Source organism: Pteropus vampyrus, unplaced genomic scaffold (assembly GCF_000151845.1).
Source record: "Pteropus vampyrus isolate Shadow unplaced genomic scaffold, Pvam_2.0 Scaffold253, whole genome shotgun sequence".
Taxonomy (NCBI): domain Eukaryota; kingdom Metazoa; phylum Chordata; class Mammalia; order Chiroptera; family Pteropodidae; genus Pteropus; species Pteropus vampyrus.
Genome location: NW_011889034.1, coordinates 1,037,496 through 1,052,307, shown reverse-complemented (window position 1 = coordinate 1,052,307; position 14,812 = coordinate 1,037,496). Strand labels below are relative to the sequence as shown.

The 14,812-nt window shown below is 65.0% G+C and overlaps 1 protein-coding gene across 1 annotated transcript in view; it reads left to right on the top strand.

The window, feature by feature from the left end:
* The window catches only part of ZFYVE28 (zinc finger FYVE-type containing 28), a 60,409-nt gene extending 52,710 nt beyond the window's left edge, over nucleotides 1-7,699 (top strand). Inside the window, exons 9-13 of the mRNA XM_023520231.1 lie at nucleotides 1,747-1,859; nucleotides 3,344-3,460; nucleotides 4,491-4,595; nucleotides 6,723-6,826; nucleotides 7,387-7,699. Of these exons, the coding sequence (XP_023375999.1) occupies nucleotides 1,747-1,859; nucleotides 3,344-3,460; nucleotides 4,491-4,595; nucleotides 6,723-6,826; nucleotides 7,387-7,518 (571 nt within the window). The 3' untranslated portion in view covers nucleotides 7,519-7,699. The remainder of the gene's footprint in view (nucleotides 1-1,746; nucleotides 1,860-3,343; nucleotides 3,461-4,490; nucleotides 4,596-6,722; nucleotides 6,827-7,386) is intronic.
* The last annotated feature ends 7,113 nt before the right edge of the window (nucleotides 7,700-14,812 follow it).

The following is a 14,812-nucleotide window of genomic DNA, read 5'->3' as shown; positions in this document are numbered from 1 at the left end:
GTTCGGGTCCCTGGAATGGAAGTTGACACCCTGGACGCTGAAGTCTCCACCCCCTTTCCTTGCTCAGCCTCCTAGGTGGGAGGCTGCCAACCCACTTCCCCAGGCTGAAAGTCGGGGCTTTGTGCCCAGAAGCCCAGCAGCCCTGGAGAGGAGAGCCGCACATCGTCATCAGGATCCCAGTGGGCCCTCGAGTCTCCTCGGCTGGCACGCCCAGCCCAGCCTCCTGTCCCAGAGAAATAGTAAACGCTTATAAATGGACGATCATCACGCCAGAGTGTGCTGGTATCACGCACTGCCACGGGACCCAAGGCTGGAAACCAGGGAAGCCCCAGGGCCCCAGCCTCCCTCCGCGGGGACGGCCAGGGGGCGACCAGCCTTTGTGCTTCTGAATGGCTTTGCGCTGCGAGGGGCCACCCCTGGGCAGGCGTCGGGCAGCTCTGCGTGTGAAGGGGCTCACACAGCGTGAGCGGCACCCCGTCACCGGGAAGGCGTGGCCGTATCACCGCCCCCTGCGCCGACCCTCCCAGGCCAAAGCTGGTGTCCTGCCGCGCGTGGGTTTCACGGCGACGTCCGTATCCATATCCACGTCTGCAGCTGCGCAGAGTCCCGGGTGTGCCGGCCACAGCTCTGACTGCGGGTGGCTTATTTTGGACTCACATGGAGCCAAATGCTCTTTCCGGAGTCGTTGGACACCTCGTCCCCCCGGCCAGTGGCCTATTAATGCCCCCTCTGAAATGCGCAGCCAGCCAGGATCCCCGCGCGTTAGAGGCGAGCCCCCGGCCTGCAAAGAGACCAGCTCCCGCCAGAACGGGAAAACAGAGATCTGCAGGCCGCCAACGCAACTTGATAAAAATTATACCGAATGTCTCTGGATAGATAAAAGATTCTACACTCACGGAGCTACAGTGAGGGCAGGGAATTAAAAACCTGAACGCAGAAATTTAAATGTCAAGGCAAAATTGGAAGAAAGAAATGGAGAGAATTTCCCAGAAAGTAGGACAGAGCGACAGCCTTGGGAGGTGGGAGGCGAGGCTCGAGGAACCGGAGGGACGGTGTGCGCCCCGGAGCTGGGCGGGGGGCACCCTCACGTGCAGGCACGACTGTGACGGCTCCTGGGGCCGCCGGGTGACCCCCGACGGCGGACTCGGGAAGCTGGGCGATGCCCTTGCGAAGCAGACGGGGTTGCAGGGTGGCACAGAGCGCCACGTCTCAGTGACTGTGCCTGAGACGACGGGAACTTATTCCCGCAGGTCGGAGGCCAGAAATCTGGGATGGGCAAGGCCACGCCCCTCGGAGGCTCGGGGCGCAGTCCGCCCCTCTCCCCGCTTGTGGTGGCCCCAGGCGTCCCCTGGCTTGTGGTGGCCGCTCTAGTCTCTATGTCGGGTCACTTAACCTGCTCCTGTCCCCTGTGTGTGTCCCCTCTTCCACCTCCTGTAAGGACACCTGTCTTTCGATCAGGGCCACCAGATAATCGCACATGGTCTCTCGGGGTCCTTACCTCGGTCACAGCCGCTAAGAGCTTTTTCCAAATAAGGCCATGTTTGCTGTTTCCAGTGGGTAAGGTGTGGACCTGCCCTTTGGGGGCCCCTCCCACCCACTCAGAGGCTGTGAGTAGGTGCGGTGACCCCCCCACAGGCAGAGGTCAGGACGGAGTGTCAACTGAACGCAAGGAGGGGCAGCTGGGCACGGGGTGTGGGGGCTCCGGCCCGGACGCCCGCCCCAGCTCCTGCGTTTGCCTCTGTGCAGGGCTGACCCAGACGAGACTGCGCCCGAGGCCCCCGCAGCCACCAGGGAGAAGGTCCGGTCCCGGTTCCACGGCAGCCACGACCTCATCCACCGCCTGTTCGTCTGCATCTCAGGTGCCAGGGCCGGGCCTGGGGCGGGCGCGGGCACGCGGGCCGTGCGGGGGGAGCGGCTCGCTTGTGTGCGTGGTGCCCGTGGACGTTGCGGATGTCGGGTTCCTGGCCCTGTCCTGGGACTTCCCCACTGCGTCATGTCATCGTCCCCAAGCCCGTGTGCCCAGGAAGAGGAGGACTTAACTCTCCGCCAGGGTCCCCCAGCCGTGGGCGGAGGAGCCCAGCCCCTCCCAGGAGGGCCTGCGCATCTCAGTGTTCACTCTCGGCAAATTTCATTCCCTTGTTCCCTTTCTTCTTCGGGCTGGTTGACAGTGACAGGTCGAGGGAGAAGATGACTGTTTTGTCTCCCCCCGGAGAATTCAGAGAGGGGAGTGAGCAAAAAAAGGTGTCTTTTCGGTGTTTTTCGTTAGTTCTGTGTTTTAAATAGGTGATGCATTCCCGTGCTTCAGAAGCATGAAACGCGTGACATCTCCGCTCGCCCCGCTCCGGCACAGGCGGCGCTTGGCAGTGGTGCCTCCTCCTCGCGGGAGGGGTGGCGGGAGTGAGGGGCAGCGGGGGCAGCCTGTGGACTGGTGGCTCTGCAGAATCGAGGTCACCATCTGGGGGAGCAGTACGTGCTGCCGACAGCCCAGGCCCGGTGGGACCAGGAGGGCCGCGGTGGCTCCAGGCCTCAGTTCACTCACCTTCCAGAAGGGACCACGTGGTCGGTTTTGAGGGCGAGGGAACGTGGTGCCTCGCAGATGTTCGGTACAGTCGCTGGCACACAGGGAAGCTTCTGGAAGCCTGGGCTGCCTTCTCGTTGCTGAGAGGGATCTCAGGGTGCGTGTCCATATTCTGGTGCGGGGCGCACGGCTTCTCCCCGGCTTTGCTCTAAGCGGCAGCCGGGTCACCCCCGTCTCAAGCTGGCATTTCTTTTCACTGAGAAAGGCAGAGTCGACATAATTTCGGGGAATGAGGGGACCTCTGCAGGTGGAGGTGAGGGAGGCATTCTCCTGCCAGGAAGCGGCTGGCAGCTGGTGGGGGAGCTGGGCACCACCGCCCGGCAGGATCTACCCTCAGCCCCCAGGCCGCCTGGAACCCCTGCTGCAGGCCTGATGCCGAGTTATTTGGGGCAGCGGGGTTTGTGGGTGGGGGGCACATCTGGGTGCCCTAATGATGGTGGAAAGTGCTGCCATGGGGCGGGCACAGTGGGCTCTGGGATCACCCCTCAGCGAGCAGCCGGGACCCTAAGTTCGAGACGCGTGGGTGAAAACGGCCGCCCCCCGTGGCAGGGCTGTCTCGGGCGTTCTCCCTGCCCCTGGCCTGCTCTGACTCTGGGTGTCGCTTCTGCCAAAGGGTTGTCGCCCAGGCCTGGCAGCCTCTTCTCGCCCTGATCCGTCCGTGGACACGGTGGTCTCAGAGCGTGAGCTCGGGCGGGTCTCACCGCCTGGCAGCGCCAGTCCTTGAACTGGCCAACCCAACCCGCCCTCCCCTGTCCCCTCCTCCAGGTGTGGCTGACCAGCTGCAGACCAACTATGCCAGTGACCTGAGGAGTATTCTCAAGACTCTCTTTGAGGTCATGGCCACCAAGCCAGAAACGGACGACAAGGAAAAGTTGAAGAAGGGTGAGTGCCAGCTGGGGAAAGGCTCAGCGGCTGTCCTGCATGTGCACACACACACACACTCATGTACACACACACACACTCATGACACTCACGTGCACACACTCATGCATATGCACTCAAGCACACTCACATGCGCACACTCACATGCACTCATACTCATGCACACTCACACACGGACTCGCACTCACTCATGCACACACACTCATGCACTCACGCATATGTACACGCTCACTCACACACTCATGCACATTCACATGCACTCACGTACACACCCACACACTCATGCACACTCATGCTCACTCTCACACATGCACACGCACTCAAGCACACTCACTCGCCCACACGCATACACACACACACACACTCGTGCACACACATAGCAGTTACTTGGTGAGGGAGCAGGTGTCAGGACGGGGTTAGGTAAGGCACAGAGTTCACCGCTGGCTCCTTGGAAAGACTTGGGGTGGGTCCCACAGTGGGGGGGCCCTGCTCTGGGCAAGCTGCCCCTCACCTCAGGATGTCTCAGGCAGGGCTGTGGCCCCACCAGCAGGAGGAGGAGCCGTCTGTCCCCCGTGCCGACTCGGTTCTGCCACCTGGTGTCCACACCACCAGGCCGCACTACCCATCTGCCCAGAAGTCCTGGGCGGGTCAGCCTCCTGGAACGGCACAGCTCGGCCGAGGCACATGATGTGGACAGGCTCTGCAAGCAAGGATGGTGGCCCCTTGGCCTTGTCCACGCCTGGCCCTCGCCTGCCCCAGGGGTCGCAGTCTGGGGGGCCTGACCAGGCAGACAGCGGAGGCCCCAGGACTGGGAGCCCATGGCGGGGCAGCCTCGGACACTTGGGGAGGGGCCCCTGGCGGGCCAGCGCCAGCCTGCTGGACAGCGGGCCAAGGCCGCAGTGACTCACTCCGAGTGCTGCGGGGTGTTGGCTGGGTTTAGGGGCGCTAGGCCCTGCTGGCAGCGCCCAGGCACACCTACCCGGGACAGGTGGTGGTGCATGGGCCCTGGCGGTCACCCCTTCTCTTCCAGTCACCCAGACCCTGCGGAGCGCGGCCCTGGAGGACTGTGCGCTGTGTCAGGAGACCCTGTCATCCTCCGAACTTGCAGCCAAGACCCGAGACGGGGACCTGGAAGGTGGGCGTGGAGCTCTGGGCTGGGGCCGAGGCTCCGAGTGCTGAGCGGAGTGGGGCCCCATGCTGGATGTCCCCGGTCTGCCCCAGACCAGCAGCCCCGTGAATACAGTGCCCCTCCAGCTGGGGAGCCCACCCCAGAGCCCGTGCGGTGTCTCGCTTCCCATTCCGGTCTCCTCCTCGGCTCCCCTTGGCTGCCACCGTGCAACCTCGGGCCAGTTACTGAGCATCTCTTGGTCCGGGGCCACATGGGGCATGAGGAGCAAGGAGGTGCCAGGGTCCCGTGCTGTGCTGGAGGTGGCCGGCCCTGGGGCATCTGACCCCCCAGCCTTCACGGGCACCCCAGGAAAGGCCTCCCTGGCAGCATCAGGAACTGCCTGCGGGAGTCACGGGAGCAGAGGCAGCAGCGGGCACACTCTGGTCGTGTGGGGAGCACGCCCCTCGCCCCCCACTCGCCTGGTGGTCGGCCGGCCGGAGGCGGGGGGCCTGGTGGTCTGGAAGGAGCATGCAGGCGCGGGGCGCTGGCAGCACCTCTGTGGGGATGGCTGGAGGCCAGAGAGTGGCGCCAAGATGGGTGCCGGCAGGCGGGCCTGCGCAGGTGCCGAATGTGACCAGAGCTCAGAAGGAGGCTGAAGCTGACCCTGTGCCAGGCCAGAGGTCACACCACTCCCAGCGTGCCTGGCTCAGGGCCTTGCTCTGTGCACACCGGGCCACCTTTGCCACAGACCCTGGGGGCAACGGAGGCTGCAGGCTGGGAAGGGGGTCAGGAGCAGAGCAGGCCGCCCCTCGCTAAGCTCTGGCTTATCCACCTTTCTGTGAAGATCGGGCACGATGATGTAAAGCGCCTGGCACAGGATCTTGGGGCCCTGTGCTTGTGGAGGAGGGGCTGGGATGAGCTGCGAGGGTGGAGTGGCCCAGTGGCCCCTCCTGGGTGTGGCTCCCCCTGCCCCCGTAGGTCCTGGCCCGGTCAGAGGGGGTCCAGGCCCAGGACCCTTGCAGGCCCCCCAGGCGGGCGTCTGCACTCGTCTACTCAGCTGGAGGCCCCAGCCCAGCGTGGCCCCCAGGGGCTGACAGGAGCCGTCCAGGGCTTCGCTGGGGCCAGCCAAGGATTTGAGGGGCAAGCATGAGAAATGACCCCCGAAGGTGTGGCCCGAGCTGACGGGATCCCTGGGAGGCAGATGAGGAGGAAGGGAGAGGAGGCAGGACACCCCGGTCTCCGGTGGACTGGTGGTCGTGCCCAGTTCCACCTGGAGGCACTCGGGGTGGGGCCTGGGGCCGTGGAGGGTGGCCAGGACCTCTGGGCAGACTGTGGCCCAAGGGGGCTGTGCGAGGTGACTACCCGCCGGGTGTCAGTGCTGGCCTTGGACCTGGTGCACGGTGGCCCCTTGGGGCCCAGGATGGGAAGGAAGTGCCACCTCGCCCTGCGAGCCACTCCTCCCTGTGCTGACACCCCACCCCCCTCGAATCCCAGGCCAGACCTTGCCAGGGGCTCCCACCAGGAGCCGCCTGAGATGAGAGAGCAGCCCATGTGCCTGTGGGAGGAGGGGGCCCCCGGCTGGGCTGCACGGGTGTGGGGAAGGGGCAGGTGGCCACCCTTCGTCTGCCTGCCTCACTCCCGCCGCCACCCTCCCCCGCCCCCCGCCGAACCTGAGAACTGCAGAGGGTGAAGGACAGCATGGGTGGGCGGGAACAGGGACCCCTGACGCTGGCCAGGGAGTTGATTGAGAGGGGTGACAGACGGGGTTGATTTCTTTATTTCTCAGCCTCTCCCCTCTCCACTCTGCCCAAGGGCCTTGCCAGCACCTGCCTGGCAGAGAGAGGCTGGGGGGAGGGTCGCCAGGTGGACACTCTGGCCCACGTCCTGAGCCCTGGGCGAGGAAAGGCTTCGGCTGGGGTCTGATGGACCGGCACTGCCCGCGGCTGCGAAGGCCGACGTCCATGGGATGCTGTCCCTCCCCCAAAACCAGTGACGAGTGCAGGGCAGGGCCGGACACGAGGCGGGCGGGCGGGTTGCCGGCGGCCAGCCGGAGGCTCCCGCTCGTCCCGGGCCTCCAGTCCCAGTCCAGCCCACCTGTCCCCACTGGAGCTGCTGCGTGGTCCCTCGGCCTGACCCCCGCCCTCACTGTCACAGACCCGCCCGAGTGGGTTCCAGACGAGGCCTGCGGCTTCTGCACCGCGTGCAAAGCGCCCTTCACTGTCATCCGCAGGAAGCACCACTGCCGCAGCTGCGGGAAGGTGGGTGGGACGCGCGGCCGGAGCTGGTTCCTGCCCGGGAACGCGGCGCAGGGTCAGAGGTCAGGGTCACAGTGCAGGGTCAGAGGTCAGGATCGCAGCGCAGGGTCAGAGGTCAGGGTCGCAGCGCAGGGTCAGAGGTCAGGGTTGATGCCTAGGAGGCTGGCAAGGCCTTTGCGGAGCTTGTGCAGAGCCCCGGCCCGGCCGTGACCTGGTGAGGGCGTGGCCTCGGGCGGGGGTGGGGTCTGGGGACTGGGGACTGGGGACTGGGGACTGGGAGGGGGCCTGCGGCAGCCCCGCCGTGGGGCCAGGAGCCCTCCTTGAGCTTGGCCTCCTGGGGCCACAACCGGTCGCAGGTTTTCCCGAAGGTTCCAGCCTCACTCAGGGGCCTGCAGACCCCTGCCCGCCAGTGCCCCGCCTGGTGTGGGTCAGGGGGCCGTGCGGGAGGCCGGGGGTGCCCAGGGCCCTGACAGTGTGCTCCCCACAGGACCGGGTCGGGGGGCGCGGCACGGGGGGCCGTCGGGGACGCCCGCTGCCGCTGACCGCCCCGCCCCGCCTTCCAGATCTTCTGCTCCCGCTGCTCCTCGCACTCGGCCCCGCTGCCCCGCTACGGGCAGGTGAAGCCCGTGCGGGTGTGCACGCACTGCTACGTGTTCCACGTCACGCCCTTCTACAGCGACAAGGCGGGCGTCTGACGTCCCAGGGCCCGAGAGGACACCGGGAGGGCGCCCGGGCCTGCCTCCCGCCCCCTCCACCCCGGTGCTGGCGTCCGGCAGGGTCTCGCCGCATTTCATCAAGCCGCTGGCACAGAGCCTTCCAGAACGCCCAGCGCCTCTGTCCAGCCGCGCTGGCCTCGCCGCCCGTGGGGACCGCAGGCCACCCACAGGGGTCAGCGGGAGGTCAGCTCCGGCCAGTGGGGGTGCCCAGGGTGCCAGCGGCAGAGTGGGCTCTCCTCCTGCTGTCCCCTGCCCCACTGAGCTGCGGCCACACCAGAGGCCTGCCCAGCGCTTGGCTGCCTGGAAATGCACTCGGGGTCTGAGCCCAGGCGGCCTCGGCACGGGGCTGAACGGGGCAGGCGGGGGCACCTTCGGGAGAGAGGCCAGGCCTCGGGAGTCTGCGAGGCTGCCGCGCACTTGCCAAACAAGAAAGACAGGCTTGTCTGTTCCCCAGAGCACCCACTCGTCCCCCAGCACCCCCACCCAACCCCCAGGACCCCGCTGGTCAGCCCACATCTCATCACGCCCGGGGGGCCTCCGGGGGAGCAATGCCCCGACCTTGTCTGCCCACCCTGTCTTCCTGCTGATGGGGAGGGGGCAGCGTGGGAACCCACGGGCAGAGGTCTCTAGGTCTTGGGGCGGCTGAAGGCCACCGATGTCGCCCACTCGGCTGCCCCTGCCCCTGCCCCTGCCCCTCTGTATCCCTGGGACCTCGGCCCAACTCCTCAGACCCCTGAGTGGCCCGGCCCTGGCACGGACACCTCCTCAGGCTTAAATCTCAGGCTTCACATTGCAATGACGATTGCAGCTTTATTTTTAGAGAGATGACACACCTACGGCTTCTTTTATAGGATAAAACCCAGTTACTATTTAACAGTGGAAAACGGGCGCACAAAAGGCTTCTGTGGGGGGAGAGTATATGACAGAGCGAATGTTATGGATTGAGATTATTTTTATTTTCTAAATGCTGTAAGTTGAAACCACTTCCATAAATCCGTTGACGGATTGCAGACTCTCATTTCCTAAGTGAGCATTCTTCTCTGTCTGGGAAGCGAAGGGCAGGACTGGTCGTCCCACCGGCCCCCAGGAGAGGGGCCACCATCCCCTCCCTCCCTGCCAGGCTCCAGCACTCCACTGCCCGCCCGCTGGGGACGCGGAGTCACTCTGCCCTTCTATGAGGTTGCCTGCACCCCAAGGGCAGAGCCAGGGCCTGTCATGGGTCCTTTTCCCAGTTTCTTGCTCAGGAAGGATCTAGAAGGAATGGCCTGCTGCCTGCCCACAGCAGGGGCTCAGGACTGGGAGTGGTGCCAAGAGCTCCCTGGTGAGCCAGCTGTGGACCGCGAGCGGGTCAGCCTTCCTGAGCCTCAGTTTCCCCATCATCACCATCGTCATCTTCCCACTGCTGCCGTCCGAGCGCTGTCCCCTCTGCTCTCCACGACAGTCCCTCGAGGGAGCAGGGTCCCCGTGTCACAGATGGGGAAACAGGCTCACAGAAGTGAGTAGGTGGCACAGCCAGGTCCTGGGCCTTCAGGAGGGTCACACAAAAGGGTCACGCAAGAAACGGTGTCCTGTGCTATGAGGTGGGCTGGGAGGCCCTGACCCCACTGCTGTGCCTGGGAGCCACCTCTGGGTAGGCAGCTCTGAAGACAGGTTTGCTGCAGGTGCCTGGAGGGGCGCTGGCGGCCGCCGGGAGCTGGGCACCCGTGTGGGAACCGCGCGCCTCAGCCCTCCTTTGGGGCCATGCACAGGCCAAGCTTCCGGTAGCAGGCAGGGGGCCCCACAGGTGTAGCCGGCAGCCCCCCGGGGGGCTGGGGTGGAGCACCCAGGGTGTTCGATCTGGAGGGGCTCAGGCGGCCAGGGAGAGCCGCCATGCCCGGCCTCGGGGAGGTGGCACTGGTCTTGCCCCCGTCCACTGTGGGCTTGGCTCCGTCCAGAGGCTCCCCCACACCCCCACGCACCCTGGCCTCTGGAGGCGCCCCTGCTGCCTAGCCCCCGGTCATGCCGAGGTGCAGGCCTGCTCTCGGGCCTGGCCCTCCTCGCCTGGAACGCCCAGGCGGGCAGCTAGCTGTGTGCCCTGGAGCAGGGGACACGTGAAGGGAGGAGACGGGTCGGTGTCGGGGTTGCTGGCAAAAGTGTCAGGACAGTAGCACCCAGGAGGCTGTCGCCAGGCCCCTGCTGTAGCCCCAGTGGCCACCAGGGGGTGTGCACCCCGCCGCCGCCTCCGCCGGCTAGGCGGGACTGCCAGGAGGTTGGGGGCGACCGCAGTGCTGCCTGCAGGGCTCTCCCCGCTGTAGGTCAACACCCCAGGTCCAGAAGGCCCCCAGCGCAGCCTCAGCCACCCTGGTCCTGCAGGGGTGGAAGGTCCACAGAGGGTCCTGGCCAGCGAGGACCACGGGTAGGGCAGACCACGCCCCAGTGGCTCCCCGAGGGGCGCAGAGGGTCCTGGTCGGAGCTGAACACACTGGCCCACCCGCTGGGGTGGGGACAGACAGCACCGCGGAGGGGGCGGCTTCCTGGCCATTCCTGACTCCGCCTGTTCTCTGGACTCTGCAGTGGGAGCTAGGGCGGGACCCCAAATGCCCACACCATGTACCCCCACGACCCGCAGTCGTGGAGATGCTTGTGACCGGCCAAGCCTGCCCACAGCCACCTCCTCCAGGCAGCCTCCCATTCGGCGGCGGCCCAGCCCCCGCCCTCACATTCTCTGAGCAGAGCCTGGGGTCCCTTTGCAGGGGTGTCAGCGAGCCTCTCAGAGCCACTGCTGCCTCTGACATTGACGGGTCCGCTGGTGTGCTCGTGTGCTCGTGAGCCGCGGGGGCCCCTGAGGCTGGAGCCCGTGCTGAGCTGGAGTGGGCGTCAACACACGCCCAACCAGCCTCGCCCCCGCGGGCCTTCAGGTCTGGGGCTGCTGCGGCAGGCCGAGCTGGTGGGCCTTGCGGGGTACGCACGGTGTCTGGAGAATGGGGTGCTACAGTGCACCGAACAGCCCCGAGTTTGAGAAGTGGGGTGCTCCTGGGGGCGGGCTGGGACCCCGGGCTTCTTCCCGAGGGCACTGGGGGGCCATGAGAGAGTTCTGAGCAGGGAAGGGCATGGTCATTTTTGATTTGTGGTGGGGACACCTCGCGGGGAGGATGGGTAGGTGGGGCAGAGGCCAGTGCCCCCAGGGCTGGGACCAGCTCCATCAGAGGCAGTAACAGAGCTTAGTCACAGTCACCGCTCTGACCTCGCTGTCCCCCCGCCCCCATCACTCAGGACCCTGTAGTCTGAGAGGCCAGAGCATGACCTGCTGCCCTCTGGTGAAGCGGCCGGATGGCTGAGACCCAGGGGTAGGGAGCTGGGGCTGGGTTTCCTGGGCTCGGGCCCTCAGAGTGTCCAGCCCTAGATGAGGAGGCCTCTACCCTAGGACCAAGTGAAGGCTGCCTGGGCATGGCCTGGAGGGCCCGGAAAGCTTCCTGGGCAGCTCGCCCAGGCCTGAGAAGCCCGGACAGCAGGACTGGGAGAGGGGTGTTGGGTGAGCCCTGCGGCCCCACTGTCCACGGGAGGGAGTCCTGCCTACTCCCGGCTCAGACTCTCCCAGGACCGTGAAGGTCCCCTGAGCAGCTGTGGGCCCGAGCTGGGCCCCAGGGGGTGGAGGGGGCAGCTGGTCCTCAGCTGTCCTGGCCCTCTGGCTTTTGGAGGCCACAGGACACCATAGCAAGTGCCTGAATCTGTACCACACCTCTCCTTCCTACATTTTTCTTTATTCCTGTGAAATTAAGAAATATATATTGTTACACTTTCAGAGATTTTTGGCTCAAGAAATTCATTTAATTTATAATTGTCTAAGTTGTCTAGGGGTCACCGAGTACAGTGGGAAACTTTGTGAAGTGGGGAAAAAATCTACCCCCCAAATTGTTCACAAATATAATGAACTTTTCATATTTTAAACTTTAAAACAACGTTGGCATCACGTTAGGCTGTGTGGACACTGAATCACGTCTTGAGTTTGCTGTCTTCTTATCGATTCTGGAGACAACTTTTGCCTGAGCATTAGGCAAAAGCGTTGAAGGCCCCACGAGCTCACAGGCCCGGCCTGGTGCCCACAGCTGGCCAGCCTGAGTAGCTGCCACCCACCCCAGCTTTGGCGGTGACTCCTATCCTGCTCGATTGTGACGGGGCAAAACCTGCCCCACTTCCCCGTGCACAAGGCCAAGGATTAGAAGCAATTGCTGGTTTGGGACTGATGCTGATATTCCTCCCACTTCCCGGGCACCTCTTTGTGCCAAGCCTGCAGCCGCCCGTACACTCTTCATTGTACCCCACAACCACCCCAAGAGGCAGGTACAGTCAACTCCATTTTATAACTGGGGAAACTGAGGCCCAGAGGCATTAGGTGACTTGGTCAAGGGGGGTTGCGGCCTCACGAGAACCAAGAGTGGCTTTGGAGAAGGGACCCATGACAGGAGCCCCCCAAGAGCCTCCCCTGGACCAGCACCATACCAAGCACCACAGTGCAGGGGGGCCAAGCCTTCTGAGAGGCTGGTTGCTTGGCTGGTCTAGGCATGGCCATCGGTGCCTGATGACCTCAGGCAGGTGCTCTGTGCCCAGGCCCCACAGACCTATCTGCAGGGAGCTGTCCGAACCTGCCACCCCAGGGCTGGGCCCCCTCTTGGGCTCTAAATGCCGATAAGGGTGAGGGGCTGGGCTCCCAGGGGGAGGAGGCCCGAGATGTCTGCCTCCTCCCTCTGTGCATGGACTTTGCTGATTCCTACTGGGACGGGTCCCTGCGCTGGACAAGGGGCAGGAAGGGCTGGGCGGGCATAGGAGAGGGGGCTAGGCGGGGAGGCAGCTGGCCCAGCCCGGACTCAGGGAGGGTGAGGCTGGAGACCTGCCCTACAGAACTGGGCCTCGGGGCAGCACCGTGCCTGCCTCTTGGGGGCTGGGTCAGCCAGTGCCCCACCTGGGAGCCCAAGCAAGACCTGCACCCCACCCCCCCACAGATAAGTCCTCCCTCGGCACCCCTTTCCCTTCCCGCTTGCTTCTGCTGCCAGGCCCATGCAGCACCATCTCCTGGGGTGCCCCTCAGCCCAGGACCCAAACGCCTCCGCCTGCCCTGCCCCTCTGTGCATGCTGTCACCCTGGCCCCTTCCACCTCCATGCCCTGTGGTGCAGTGGCACCCACACTCACAGGCACCCGTGTGGCTGGACGAGGGATCCCCAGAATGGACTAGATGTGGATGGAGGCAAAGAGAGAACCAGCCCCGTGCTCTCAGGCTAGGAGGTGGCAGGCATGTGGCTCCGTCACCCTGGGCACCTGTGCTGCCTGCTCTGGCACACAGCGCACCTCATGTCCACTGCTGTATGGGGCGCTCACCCTGGCTGAGGTGCTGCTTTGGGGCTGGGCCCAGCAACCCAGCCATCATGTCAGCAGAGATGGAGCGAACTCGCAAAGTGCTGGCCAACAGGTGGGGTGCCTGGGGTCCCACGTCCTGTGCACCAGAGCCCAGGAGGCCCCCACCCCTCCCCAGAGCTGGGCACCCTCCTTTCCTCTGCGTCCTGTGCAGCCTCCCGACCAAGCCGGAGGGCCGCAGCACCCAGCTCCTGTGTGGGGCTCGCCCTGGCCCTGGGGCGGCTGTGGGGCAGAAGCGGGAAGTGCAGGGTCAATGCCAAGGGGCCGTTTTAATGTCAGGGCAGCATCCGAGTTCCCCACGTCCTGCAGCTCGGCTCTGCGGGGCACGTTCCTAGCCCCGCTCCTCAGAACACAGCTGTGGCTCAAACCTCAGCAGGTTGCGCTGGCCCAGGAGGGGGCCTGGTCTCTGTCCTCCTGTGCCACCAGCACTGCCTCGTATGTGGGGGCGCACTACTCTCCATTCTGCTGGGGCTGCCCAGAGATCCTGGTGAACCCCTAAACCTCAGGATTCCGTTTCCGTATCTGCAAATTGGGGATGCGGAAACACACAAGGAAACACGTATAAAACGTCCTAGGACCAAAGGTGCTTAAGTTTTTAGAATTTTTGTTGTTTTGTTGGCAGTTGCCCCCACCCCCATTTAGAACTACTGTGGGGGGACCCAGCCACCTTATCCCCCACACTTTTCAGCCTGCTGGCCCCACCCTCAGGAGCTCTAAGGCCACCTTCTTAATAACCTCTGAGAGGGAAGATCAAGGGAGACTGCCCCCAGGCTGCCAGTCCCTGCTCCTACAGGTGCAGCTTAGGGTCAGGGGTCACCAGGGCCACCCACCAGCTAGGAGCTTGACGGGGCAAAACCTGCCCCACTTCCCTTGTCACAGAGGGCAACTCTCTTCCCTAGAATGCGCTTCCTTGGCCAGAGGGGACCAGCGCCTGTCCCCACCCTTCAGACAGGAGCACACACTGCTCCCCTTTCCGGAGCCCCTCCCGGCTGTGGCGGCGGATCTTTGGTTCCTTTCTCTAGGCCTAACCCCGCCACCCCGTTCAGCTCTGGGGTTCACTGGGTGAGTATGAGAGCCACCCCCCCACACACCAGCCCCGGTTTCTCAGTTGAGACCCTCAAGGAGATCTGGCTTTTAGGCTCAGACCGTCTACGCCGCTCTTCCAAGCCGAGGCCTCTGCCGAGATCACGCTGTGTCCGGCAGGGAGGGGTGTCGTTTTGCAGCCCCGCGAGAGACCCCCGAGGACACCGCCAGGCCCCGGGCTACCGCGGAGCCAGTGCTGCAACTAGTTCGGAGACGCCAGGTTCCTGCGCACGGTGTGCAGACCCCGGAGCGGAGGGGCGCTCCACAAGCTGCCCGCGCCCTAAGCGGCCCCGGCGCGAGGCCGGACGGCGGGCGGCCCCACCGCGCTCCGCTTCCTCTCGGCAACCCGTCTGGCCGCGGCGCGCTCATTGGCCGTGCACCCCGCAGCCGGCCATTGGTCCGCGGGCCCTATTTTACATAGAGCGCTCTGGGCCAATCGGCGCGCGGCGCCTACTTAACATGCACGCCGGCCGCCAGTCAGCGAGCGCGGGGGCCGGGCCACCACGTGCTGTTGCTAAGCTCGGGCTTCCAAATTGTTACTAGCGCGGCGGGCCTATCCGAACCGAGCTTCGCATCTGTCAACATTCTCGGCCCGGCCCGAGGCGTTCGGCTGGTTCCCATTGGCCCCGTCTCGGACCAGTGCCCGCCCCCTGCGCCCGAGTGCCCGCCCCCATTGGCTGCGCCGGCCGCCACTCGCCCTTAAGTGTCAATTTGAGGGCCTGAGGCGGAGGGTGGCGGCCGAGCGCACAGCGAGTCCGCGGGAGTCCGGGCAGCGGGGCCGCCAGGCGCACGGGGCGGGCG